The 13849-nt window shown below is 37.9% G+C and overlaps 1 protein-coding gene across 2 annotated transcripts in view; it reads right to left on the reverse strand.

Moving 5' to 3' along the window:
• The window catches only part of VAV3 (vav guanine nucleotide exchange factor 3), a 154128-nt gene that overhangs the window by 46558 nt on the left and 93721 nt on the right, over nucleotides 1–13849 (reverse strand). For both annotated transcript variants that reach the window (XM_050306669.1, XM_050306668.1), the window contains exons 18-19: nucleotides 6886–6908; nucleotides 4044–4089 (exon numbers count right to left, since the gene is read on the reverse strand). In XM_050306669.1, coding sequence (XP_050162626.1) covers nucleotides 4044–4089; nucleotides 6886–6908 — 69 coding nt within the window. The remainder of the gene's footprint in view (nucleotides 1–4043; nucleotides 4090–6885; nucleotides 6909–13849) is intronic.

Here is a 13849-nt window from a genome sequence, read left to right on the forward strand (position 1 = left end):
ACAAAAAATTATCTGCAGGTTGGGATATCCCAGCATTTGAATTTGAGCCAGGTTTTGCTTTTGACTGGGCATATGGTTAGAGTGGCACTGAAATGGAAATCAGAGTTAGACTTGCATATCACAGCACACACTGTGTCAGAATTTGCTGAAATATCTCACAGTCTAATATGCTTCATTCTTACCTGAAAAGGAAATTTAAACTGCCCATATGACACTATCCTCTAATTTTTAGTGTGAAAACAAGATGCAAACATTACCAGGCTACAAAAACACCTATTTCTTCACTGCTTAGTAATCACATGCATATAACAATGACACAACCAAGTTAAAAGACTCAAAAATCCAATTTCAACAAAATATGAAGCACACAGCAGCTTATATCCACTATATCTAGTGAAATAAACACATCTCCAGCATTGTACTTCTCCATGCAGAGATTTTTGTTTGTTGTTTGTTTAACTTGTATACTTCAGGCCATAAACCCAGTTACTCTCTTCAGATCCTTTTTTTTATGATCTGTGTAAAACCAATATTAGAGGATTGCTTCACAAAGCAAGTACAGACCAGACACCAACCAGAATTACAAACACTTCTTCTTAAAATCAGTATTTGGACTTTGAATTCCTGAAAAATACATTTGCCCAAGCCATTGCACCACATACATTACTTGCTAGTACTACGTGCACCTCCATCCTCAAAAAGGCAGACAATATTTTACTTTCTGTGAAGAGAAAAAACATGCCGGTTTTGTCTCTCAGTTCAGAACTAAGCTTTTCTGATCTTTAATCCATGCTTATAAAGAAATCAGCTATTTAAGAAGTCAGAACATGTTCAGCAACGGTCTTTCACAGATCAGATTTGAGTTTAATCTGCAATGAATCTTGACTATAAGGCTTCTAGTGTTCTATTTTTACCAAGTTTATCCTTCTGATACGAAATATACTTTCACACTTCTACAGATTAAAGTTCCAATGCTTATATTAGCAGAAGAGTTTAGGGTAAAACCAGTTTTAAAAACACCAGGCTGTGAATCTCTCATATTTACACTCTTTATACTGGAGAAGGAGAGGGAAAAAAAAAAAAAGACAGCAAACATGGACTGTACTATTTCAACAGCTGAGACAGACTAATTTTTACTCCTATTAAAATACATACAAAATTATTTCTATTAAAAACAGTGGTCAGACTGCATCGTTCTTCTCAAGAATTCACACAGTAAGAATTTATGCTTATGAATATACATAGGAATGGTTCATTTGTCATTTAAGGCAATAGTGCAAATCACATGCTTAAAATTAAACACATGCATAAAAGTTTTCATGACATTCCCTACACAAGAATAAAATGTCATATAATTATCACTCCACATGCCCATTCTACACAAAAACTGACACCAGTCTGATCACTTCTCAAATGCATTTAAGCAGAATCATGTTGTTCTGTAGTCAAATGCAAGCTGTACACTAAATTTTTCCTGGTTCTATAGCTGCACATGTATTAACTGGTTCATTCTGTCAATGTCTTTATTATCTGCTTCTTAATCCAAAGAAACATTATTTAAAACCTGTCCCACTAAAAGTTAATGGATGAAGCAATTCAGGAGGCTCTCTGCAACTGGACTCCAGGCTGAAGGGATAGCCTTTATGCACAGCATAAAGACAAGGTCGTATTTTCTTATGATTCCCAATTTGTTCTTCTCTTGTACAGTTTCTGACTACACTATGCCTCCTGCATTCATTATTCTTCACTAGAATAGCCAAAGACAAATATGACAGAACATGATGTTGACAAGTTGCAACTCAAAATAACTGTCTTTACTGGTGATGTCAAATTCCCATCAATATTTAGACACTGCAGGTGCTGGTCACTGATTCACAGTAAACATCTGCTTCCTAAACTAGTACCCTTGCTTCAGCACCATAACGTGCAACATTGGAAGCAGCAGCATACTAAATCTCCTAAAAACAAAGCAAATTTATGTGCCAGTGTTCTGGAAAAGCTCTTGGGATCAATGCAGTAATGTATGCCTGAAATAACTGATCTCTTACAAAATGCTGCCCTCTGGATAGCACCTTCTGTCTCAGGGCAATGCACAATCTGACAAGTAGTAGTACTTAGATCATGCAAAATAGATGCCAAGTGGTTAGCAAAGACACTGACGTCTTTAAAAGCCATCTCCACCAACTTAGAGCAGGTCACAGAATGCCTATACTGACAAAATGCAAATCAAAAAGCTCATTTCATTTGAAAACTGACAGTATAATGTATTTCTCATTATTATTTATTTAAAATATTTGCAATGTCAGAAGCAATTCTGTAAGAAGTCCTCTGCAACAATGTCTCTAATAAAGGGACCTGAACATCATGCAAATGTTCTGCAATTCTATTGGCTTTCAAAAATATTATGGGCACTGAGAACTTCATGCAATAAGACTACTCCAACAACTCACAGAACTGTTCTGTGTAGGTAAGTGGACCAGGGAAGGAGAGGGGGTAGAAGCAGAACCATATTTTAGGCATTGGTTACATACAGCTTTTAAACACCTATTAATTCAATTATTTTTTGTAATTTCAGTGGTACTTAGTCATCAACAAAAACTAATTTTAAAGTATCCTTGTATACAAAGGTCATGTAAATACTTCTCTCAGACTTCAACAGCAAGTAAAACCACCAGTATACCCAAAAGACTCTCAAAGTCTGAATTCAGTTCACCTTCTAGTATTCTACATGAGACAGCTGTGTTTAAAGATCCAGACCTTAAAGGACTATTCTGCAAGCCCACATTACACACTTCACTGCAACATACACGGGAAGAACTCAGTCTTGTTAGTAAACACTTGGAAGAAGTCTTCTCATCCTCTTCGGTGTGATTTAATTCCTATTCTTGATGTTTTCCCCTCTGACTGTATTAATTTTCAGAGTTACAGGGTGTTCATTTTTTTTCTTTTATGACTGCCCTCGTCACAACACACAGAACAATTTATAGAATCACAAAGCAGGTTTATTTTGCTGGAGGGAGCAAAGTGACGATACGTGTTCCAAAACATGTCAAAGGTACGTGAGTAAGAAAGGTGTGGTCTGCTTCACAGTTACAACATTGAGACTTTCAGAGCCAAGGCAGCTGCAATGCTAGTGGCACAACCAGCATTCCTACTTTTTGAAAAGTACTTAGCTCTGCCAGGCTGTAATGTGGTATACAGAGCTGCCATCCTTTTTAAGGTTTAACTCCAACTATTCTCATGTGTCCACGTCTAGATATATTTAATAATCCACAGCTTAGTTTTATTCCAAATAATCTGCATAACAAATCTCCAGTAATTAAACTATACAAGAAACATAAAGGACAGAAATGTAATTACGGTAAAAAAAATGACACTAAAAATATCACACAGTTACACTGAAAACCATTGAGTATTTTATACAGACACATAATGGGTCTCCAGAGGAAATGTTCACCCACTGGAGTATATAGCCTATAAGCATGCATTTCATTTTCTTAAGGGCTGCTGCTGCCGTGATTCCACAAAAGTATCTACTATAAACTAACAGGAAGAACAAAATCACCTTGAAATTCAACATAAAACTGCAATTGGTTTATGCATTTCAGAAGAGCAACTCATACAGTTAAGCCCTGCACAGCACCACAGCCAAGAGCTGAGAATACCCACAACTTGGAGAAATAGAACCTAAGCTGCAAAAGCAACCATCTGCTTTTCATCTCTTAGTTATTTCTTTTAAAACTTCAGAGTACAGTAGGGTGGGTCATGTTAACTGAAAGCCCAGAGGCATTTTGTTGCTCAAATAGAACCAAAGCTCTTCTTAAAAAAAAAAAAAAAAAAAGGAAAAAAAAAATTAGAGTTCAACCAGCTGACCTTATCTTTGAAATCCCAAACAGAGCAATCACTTTAGACCTTCATGACTTCAGCAATAAAGTTCTGAACACTGTGAACGTCACAACAAGCATTCCTAATGCAACTTGAACGAGTAAGAGGTTTCTCACTCTTTTTATTTAATGTTTAAATATTAAAAAGTCATGACAAACCTGGGTCCACGTGTCTAGAGCTTCTTCTAATTCCATTTGTTCGTTTCTGCAGAGCAAAAGTACAAATCAAGGATATGAATAAACATGTTTTCATGTAGGCACATTGCACTCCTTTCATTCCCACAATCTACTAGGCAAAGCTAGTTTTCTTAAGTTATTTCCCCCAACCACCAACACAATTATCTTTATCTTGTAGAAAGATCACACTTTGAAAAATATTCTTAGTAATGTACACAGTTTTCTCATCTATCCCATTTTTTCTGACACTAGGCTCAAAAGATTCCCAGTCCATAGGATTGTTCATACATCAACGTTTTTTAATAACATTAACAAATGTGGTTTTTAATAATTCATGAACAGGACAAGGGAAAAACATGCAGTTTGGCATTATCTGCCCCAGATAATGTCCACCAATACAAAAGTCAAAGCCACTTGTGTTTTTTAATAAGGTAGAGACTTCAACTACTTCTACTTTATACTGAAACTAGCTAGAATTCCCTATGGAATACTTAATTTTCTTATTTTCTGGGCAAGTACTTAAATACATTTAGTAACTTGTCTCTCCCTTTTAAATTGGAAAAACCAGAGTTGTGTGAAATCAGAAACTCCTTGACAAGACTCAGATTATTTTAATTTTTGTTTTCCCATTTTATACTCTAAGACACTTATTATAGATCCCTGGAAATTTCAGTGTGAAATATCTTGAACTACTGATCTGCTTTTACAAGCTTGTTTTAATTGGTAACTTGCATGATGGCTCATGCATTTATTTATTTTTTAATCAAACCAAGCAGAGAAAAGCACGTTGCATAACAAAGGGAACAATTAGGCTGCTCTGATTTACTCGCAGTTGATATAAGCTGATGCAGGACACACACCAAGGCAAGCCAGAAAGCAGTAACCTGAGGCATAACCAAATTACCAAGCCCTGTAGCAAGCAAGCAAAATGAAAAGCTTGGTTTGAAAACAGCTTTCAGACTCTTGAGTCCTTGGACATATTCTCTCTGTACCCCACATCTCTAATTAAAGAAAGGATGCAAGTTTTGTTTCATGCGTAGTGGAAAGAAGAAAAATTTAAACCTGCTGCCACAGTGGAAGCAATAGTACTCAAAACAAAATGCTCAATTATATCCTAATTGGTTTTTATAGATAGAAGCTGTATTGCTGATCTGGATTGATGCAGAGCGGTGAGTAACCACAGAAGGGAGGGAAAGGGGCAGGATTGGGCAAAGAAAGTCCAAAGGGAGATGAAGAAACGCTTAACTGAAATGCAAGCAATACAGTGACTCTATGAGAACCTAAGTCATACACACTACAGGATCAGATGGAAAACAGTTTTAAGGGAATTGTTCTTGAGCTGTATGAAAAGATGCTCAATACCCTTAAACATATTGCAGCACCAGCAGATTCTTTACATTACTGGTATGAAATATAAATCCATGTTTTCTAAAATGACACTTCTCCATCCATGCTCAAGTTTCTTTCTGCACAGAGATAATTAAAGCAGGCACTTAAGAGCCTTGGTAAAAACGAAAGCAACCCTGATGTTTTAGATGAATTCTAATGTTCACCACAGGAGCTCTATAGAGCCTGGCAGCCTTGCCCATGAGATGGGCATACGTGACCTGTTCACAGGTCCAGAGTTGTGCTTATCAGCTGCAGGACTGGGAAAACATCCGGCAAATTGATCACACTGTGACTCCCATATTTTAGAGTGCCCTTCATGGATTCTTCCAGGCAGAGATTAAAAGGTTGGGCAGCACTTGGCCGGGGCACAGTGAGGTCACAGTGAGAGCAGGCAGGCAGCAGTGCCTGGGCAGAGGCAGGGCTGTGCCAGCACACCCCAATCCCCAGTCAGATCTCCCCCAAACTCACCATTCCCCTGCAGATCTCCAGAAGCCAGAGCCCACCTGAGGCCCAGAGCTCAGGAGCTCACCACAGCGTGCAGAGCTGCCCTGACCTGGCCACCACCACCACGTGGGGTCACAGTGACACCCAAACAGCTCAAACTTCAGAGAGCACTGCTGTGGTCAGCCCTGCACATGCCTACCCCCACACCAGCCATGTCAGCAATAATATCCCTCCATTACTCTGCATGTCATTTAAGCAGTTAAATTACTACAAACTTCTGATCTAAAATAGATGCTACAAACTATTATGCTTAGGTTTGAAGTGCTGCATTTCTTTGTCAGAATTGGCAGACAAAACTCAGCTGCTGTGCCCTCCCATATGTCAGTGGAGAGGAACCAGGAGCTGGGCAGAAAATAACCCAGGGTGGGCTTGCAGCCTTCTTGGGCCAATGGCAAGGTACCTATGTGAATCACAGCACCTCTGTTTGGGTCCCATTTTAACATTCTCTCCAGATTACATAAACTCCATAACCATCGGATACCTCTGCATCTACAGTCTTTTCGCATGAAGAGGCAAACACTTCCCTGCCAATCTTTCACCACCCTCTCTGTCTGGTGAGGTAGAGAAAAAAAAAAGAATACTTTTAACTCTACTGCCAGATTTTGTCTAGGAACAGTAAGGATCTAACCATCAGTTGTGAAGCAATGTATGTTTTTTACCTGTAGCTTAAAAAAAAAAATCTCCACCCCTTCCAGTGCTTTCAGCACTAAGTCATATCTCTGCAAGTTTAACTCACATTTTAAACAGAAGACATTCATTCTTAATCATGAATATCTTGTTGCTTAGACAACTTCTACAGCACTCTAAATAAATCTGTTGCTAAACCCAGAAGAAAAACATATCTTTTCCAACAGCACGTGCACAAAGCAATAAAGAACTCTTATATCACCAACAAGACAAACACCACACGCAAAGGAAAAAAAATCCTTACCTCATGTTTCACGTTTCCGTGTTCTGAAACATAAGTAAAAATTGGCATTATTGACAACTGCAAACCGTACACCTTTTCTACAGCAATCTCAGCCTGCGCTGCGTGGCATTAAAGCAAACAGAAAACGCTGCTGCCTTCCCTTTGCTACCTGATACCTGCAGCGCCCCAGTGCCCGGGGCCGCGCCAGGGCCTGTTGTGCAAACCCCGGCGCGCTCATTGGCGCTGCCGGCCCTGGGCAGGCTCTGGCTGCGGGGCACGCTCCAGCAGCAGGGCAGGATCAGACACTGCACCTTGGAAACTTTCTGAACATTTCAGAAACACTTGGTAAACACTGACTCGTGGGGGATTCAAAGCTACAGTTCTTCGTTGCAAGTCGAGTTCACACCTTTTCTTGTTCTCTGTATTTTCAGAGTATGGCAACATGCACCAAGAGATACACATATACATACACCTTCAGCTTCAAAGTGTTCTGTATTTCATGTTTTTAAGTTCAATTCAGCATTGCATTAGCACATCACAGACTGAAGCCATTGGTGGTTTATTTGCCTTTTTTACTGTAAATTTTACAATACGATTTCAAAATTATGAAACAAATAAAACCCTGTAGGAGATCAGAAAGACTGCATGAAGACTAACAATTCGGCATCCACACACCACCACACGTACAAAAGACACAAAAGGGATATCTCTTTTACGTGTCTTTGAATGTCTGATCTGATAACAGGTACTTGGGTGTACTCTAGATTTTGGTTCGTTGTGTGTTAGCAAAGAGCACACAGCTGTATTTACCTGTGTGCACTCTCTAGCACTACACACACTGCTGAGGCAAAGCCCCAACTGCACATGCCTGGTCTTTATGTAACTTCATCACATTTGAAAACTTTTACTGTAACGTCTTCTAAACAGGAAGGCACATTCACAGTAAAACAAATAATCAAGTTTAACTGCAAGGACATTTTGTTCTGCTAAAAAAAGGTTACATTAAACAGTAAAGTGTGGGAAAACAAAATCTCTGGCTTTCTAGCACTTTATGCAAAGATGATAAGGCATGCCCAGACCAAGCACGCCAGCTGCGGACGCTGGGCCGGGCAGGCAGAGCTCTTCTCACGTACACCTTCACTCACCACTTCCCCTCTCACAGTACGCCAAAGACACCTCATCTTGTCATCCACAGAAAACACTTTTATGATTATAACCTTTCCAAAGGTATTAATTTGCACTTTTATAGTGAGCAAAGAGAAGAAAGATAATCCCGCCCAAAGGAGGTGATGCTGGTAGTCTGCTGAGATTTTCTTAGGAGCCTGAGGGAATTAGTTGCCAAAGTGCTGCTGGAATTCAATACAATTTTGGTATTTCACAATTTGATATGCCTTGCAGAATTTTTGCCAAAATATTAATAAAAGCACCTTTTTTTCAGTGTTTGATCTCAGCATTATGAATTACTTCAAATGAAGAGAAGTCAAATAGGTAAGGACTCGCAAAGGAGGCCAAAACTTCAAATCCACACTCAGGGAGTTTATTTTCTTTTTGCCTTTTTTTTTTCCATTAAGAAAAAAAAGGTCTGTGTTTATTTTAGCAGATCTATTATCAAAAAGTTAAAATGGAAATGTCATTCTATCCTCCAGTGGGAATGAATTAATCTGATTTTTAAAGGTTGCGGTTGAATATTATTTGTATCTCTAGAAGACATCCCAAACCCAGCTAGATGAATGAGTTGCATCTGACCAGAGCATCCGATCAGAACATCCCGGTACTTTTCATAATAAAAAATTAGGAAACTCTGTGATAACCATTAAATAACTGAATAACTGGATTCAAGAAATCCCTACAAAGGAAGGTAATAAATACTCCTGATAGGTCACGCAAAATAAGTTTCATTAAAAGGGAGGTGGGAGACTTTGATTAAAAAGAAAATCAACACTGATGGACCACAACACCATTTATGGCTTCACTATTAACACTTAATTGAAAAAATATCCAGTATCTGTATTTCCACATAAAAGCCCATTCAAAAGTAAGACTTTCTCTTGTCTTGTTATTTCATTACAGTTTAAACACTCTCACATTTCAGAATATTCTGTATTGAATTCTGTATTGAATTGTTTCTTGACAAAACACCTTTTTTTCTCCAACACCACACAAGTACAAAAGCAAGAAAACCCTTATTTCTATTTTTAGAAAAAAAGAATGTAATGTCTGTGCATATCCACCAGCAGACATTTTACACATGACAACTTGAATTCAAGTTCCTGCTCGTCACCAATGTGCCAATTACATTATTGAGTGAGTCCTCAGTTCTGACAGCCAGCTACTTCAATGTCATAGCTCTATACAGTTTTGGTGGGTTTTTTTGTTTATTCACTGAGATCATGTTACCACTGGGTCACATTTTGATAATTATATTTTACTACAGAAGCAAGAAGAGCAGCAGCTGGACTCAGTTAGTGAGGGGGGTAGATCAGAAAATGGGAATAAAGTGCTCCTCTGGGATGCAACGGTGCAGCTGGATTTACATGTTAACTACATGGAGAGTAAACAAAAAGGACATGTAATAAACTTCTCACCTCTCCATTTTAAAAGAAAGCTCAAAATATTTAAAACGCAGGAACCACAACGTAAATCACTTATAAGGAGCAGTGGGATTACCTTTTCCTTTCCAGTCATTTAGCCAGTCATTGCATCATCAGAACAAAATTAGAAATGTGACCCAGACGTATCATAGTGTAGGACCCTGAAAAATATCAAGCCCCCTAAGTGGCTTTTGTTCAGGTTGAGCAAGAATCGTCAGTTAAACAGTACAGCTCAACCTCTGCTGCAGTTTTTAAAAAAGTGGCATAACTCCAATGAACTTTCTGTGATTTGAGCACTTACTTGTCAATTCACTTGACATGGAAGGCTTGGAGGAGAGCCAGCAACTTTACAACTATTGATCAAGTCAGCAAAAATGTAAACAGTGAAAGCTGCTGGTTTCTTTTTAGCTGTCAAAACCACACGGTTTTCATGAATAATCTCTAATGTGCTGTAGAAAGCAATTATTACATAAACAGCATGGACTGTATTATTGAGCATATACATTACCACATGAAAGCAACTCTAAACTTAACCCATTCATATGGCAACATGTTCTTTCAAGTTAATCACACAGTGGAAGAAACTTCTTTTCCACCTAAGGAAATATAGTACTTTTTCAAATGGAATTATCTGAACAAGATAGAAATCATTCGTAAGTTAACTAAAATTTACTACAAAAATGAGCTGTTCATGTTTTTCTAATCCATTTACGACCTGATGAGACATGTCTCTAACACTCCCTGGGAAAAGTGATACAAAACAAGAAAATTTTGTGGGTTTGGCACTATATTTAAAATATTCAAAACATTTTCAGATTCTAGAACCGTTATAGGAGGTTTCTCTAATTGAAATATTCAATAGTCTGTAGAACAAGCAAAAATTTGCCTGAGAATACTTAATTCAATATAATTGGATGGACTTGGAAAAATTCCAGTCTGGAAATAGAAATGAATTGTTAATTCTGCTGGTTTAGACTAGGAAACAGTTTGGAGTTCTGTGCAGAGTGACTCTGTTTTATCAGTCCTGAAGCCTCTGAGGGAACTGCAAGGGACACAGAACAACCCGTACAATAAAAGTGGGAATAACGAGGGATACAGCTATTAAAGGTGTGTCTTACTTACTAACTAAAGGCCCCACTCTTAAACCATTCCCAAACATTAACCCTTCCAGCTAGTGGAAAAGCATCACCAGATGAGTGAAATTGTCCTGTGCCATGAAATAAGAGACAGGAATGCAGTTGAGAAGCCAGAAGAGGCAGCAAGGGAAAGGAGACCTCCTCATGAGCCACCAGAGAACACCACATTGTGTCCTTAAAAGTGGCATGTCAGAGAAATATGTGCATCCATTTTAAAATCCTTGTGTTTAAGGATTTCATAAAGTCTTATGTTTAAGACTGTGCAATCAGACTCAAAGGAGTTCATCAGAACGTTAGAGGATAAAAAGAGGGGGCATGAAGGATTTCAACTCACAGAAGGATGAAGAGATAGAGAGAAAATACATGAAAATGTAGAGGACTACTTGAGCATGTACAGGACAACACTTAAGGGGGAAAAAAAGTTAAATCAATAATGACAGAAACAAACATAGAAGATTTCAACCAGCACTGCTGATTTACAGCAACAAGGGCAGGAACAGTAACTAAGAAAATCCAAGGGCTAAATGCAGACATTTTGTTCTGTTTATTAATTCAATTAATTAACTCTGCATCTTTTATCACTACAATTTCTACAGTCTGCTGAACTGGCCTTCTTTGAAGCAAAACATCTGAAGAACTGGAATACGTTTGTGTATAAGGCATAGCATGAGAACACAGCAATTTATCTTCAGATTTCGTCTATGTTTCTCTCATAAGTGTATCATCTACATCTGACACTTAATAATTTTGTCATTCAAAAGGTTTCATCTGTCTTTGGATGTCTCTCTTTTGAATTTTCACAAACTGCAACTCAGAATGAAATATAAAAAGACTTAATCCACTCAGGGAGGTTCTAAGCATCATTTCAGAAAGGGTAGCAAAAAACATCTGCTCAGTGGTCTATAAAGAAAACAATCTCAAACTGTACAAAACCAGAAAATGTTGAGGAAAATTCAAATGCCTTTGAGAAACCTAATGGTATATTCCCATTGCAGTGTTTTGAACTCTGATCACCTCTTTTCAAATAGACCTCTAGAAATAGAAGAGGGCTACAGAATGGGAATGGAAATTATTTGAAGCACAGAAAAAATTCCACTTAAGAAAAGATGGCGAAAAAAAGAAACTATTGAGTTCAGAGAGAATACTATTAAGAGGTCATGAGAAGTTATAAAATAATTTATCATAGAGAAGCAGTCAGTCAAGACTTCTATTGACTCTTCTCACAAAAACTCGAGGTTGCATGCTGCATAGAGAACTCACTGTTCTAACATTTCTGAAATTGAGTTAGATACTTCTAAACAGGAAAGATGTATGCAAAAGCATTAACAAGATGTAAAAACTCTTTAAACACCAAAAAAGATAGAAAATGTAACAGAATCAAGCAAGGAACATCATTCCCAGGCATTGTCTATCACACAGAGGATTTGCACTTTGCTGTGAACCATCTGGAATGGCACTGGCAGAATGACAGAACACCAGATTAAACAGCAAACACATATCTAAACATACACACACATATTTCATGTTTGTGGCCATAACTAATACCACCTGACTGGGGAATAATGATCTCCAGTTTCCCAAAAGGATGATTGTGTTTCATGTCCATTAAACCCTGTGAAAGAGGCTGAAATAGTCCCTTAGAAACAAACAAACCAAAAGAAAAAAAAAATCCAAATACAGTAAGTGTTCCAGGCATTTTGCTGCAAGCCTTCCAGCTATGCTCCATAATTTCTTATCTAATTGCACTCTCAGGCCACCTTTGCTAATTTCTCAGAGGAGCAGCAAATGACAGTGCTAAAAAAAAATACATTTATAGTAAATTAATTTCTCTGAATATTTCAAAAGGAAAATACTCAGGATTAAAATCATGTTAAAATTTTGTGCATGTAGAGCCTCCTTTTTCCACAAAATACAGTGAAAATACTGAATTTTACATGATGTCTCTATGTCTGCATTCCTTTAGTAACATCTCATAACTTAGCAGGCATTGCAGTTAACTTATGGGAGAGCTCATTTCTCAGCACAGCTGGAAAACAATTCCTACTCAAGTTGCACTGACCAGTATTTCAAGGAGTCTGAGTTGTCCCTCTCCTTTCTTGGCCACATAGGGAAGCAGGAAATTGTAAAGCTCCTCCTAAAACCTTTCCTTACTCTGTGCATATTGTGAATGGGCAGCATTTCTCAATCAACGCTTCTTTCTTTCCAAAGGCAAATAAAGAGTAAAAGTAGAAAACAGCAAGGAAAAATCTGAGGATTTTCCTTCCTACTCACTGGCCAAAGTCCCTCTGTCAGGTGGGGGGATGACACATTTTCAGTCAAGTAAGCAAAGCCCTTTGTCCTTTCCATCCTCACTGATTGATAAAGAGGGAAGTTATGGCAAGAGCTGCAATTCAGAGGTCGTTTTTGCAGCTACGATCTCAGAGTAGGTTGTAAGGAAAGCCTCCTGTCCTTCTGCCTCATGAGCAGGTAGAGGATACACAATTCTCCTGTCTTGTACTAGAGCTACAGGAATCTGGGAGCCTTTGAATAGAAATAAAAATAGACTGAGAAGAGAAAGCGAAGTTTGAAGAGAGGGTCGAGAGCAGAACACCTGGATGTAAGCAAAACATGTAACACAAAACAGTATCTTCACAAACCAGTTGCTTCCAATTGCAGAGCACTGCCATTTTACAAATATCAGGAAGATGATTTAAAGCAAAATCCAAAATAACATTCTGCTCCTTTAAATTTTTTAAATTTTAATTTATTCCACTTACAAAGAAGCAGAAACGTGATTTTGTTGTTGTTGTTTTGTTCTACCAAGTGCACAGCATTGCTTAAATATACAGGAATATTGCAAGATATCAGACCTTTTATTACCTAGACCTGATGTATGTTGCACCATATGTGTCCACAGATATTTACAGTGGAACAGAAAGACAAGCTCCTGCCCCCTGGGGTGCCAGCTATCCAATTAAAATAAAAACCACACAAGTGATTAAAAGAGAAGGTGCAAGATAAAGGAAAAATGTAGAATTAGGGGTGGTTTATACCACAGAAGACAGTTCTCAGGTGAAGAACAATATGTGTTTGTTTTTCCATTCTATTAATTTATTAATTGCTTTAAAACATTCAATTTTTAAATATTTTTACGTATTTATTGTCTTCAGAGTATCTGTACAAAGTTCTGTGAAAAACCTATGTTCCAATAACGATCTCAATCACAAACACTGTCATTGCCATAAGGATTTTCAGATCTACAAAAGATTATTTTTGAAG

Source organism: Myiozetetes cayanensis, unplaced genomic scaffold (genome assembly GCF_022539395.1).
Source record: "Myiozetetes cayanensis isolate MyiCay16 unplaced genomic scaffold, myiCay2020 scf12, whole genome shotgun sequence".
NCBI lineage: Eukaryota > Metazoa > Chordata > Aves > Passeriformes > Tyrannidae > Myiozetetes > Myiozetetes cayanensis.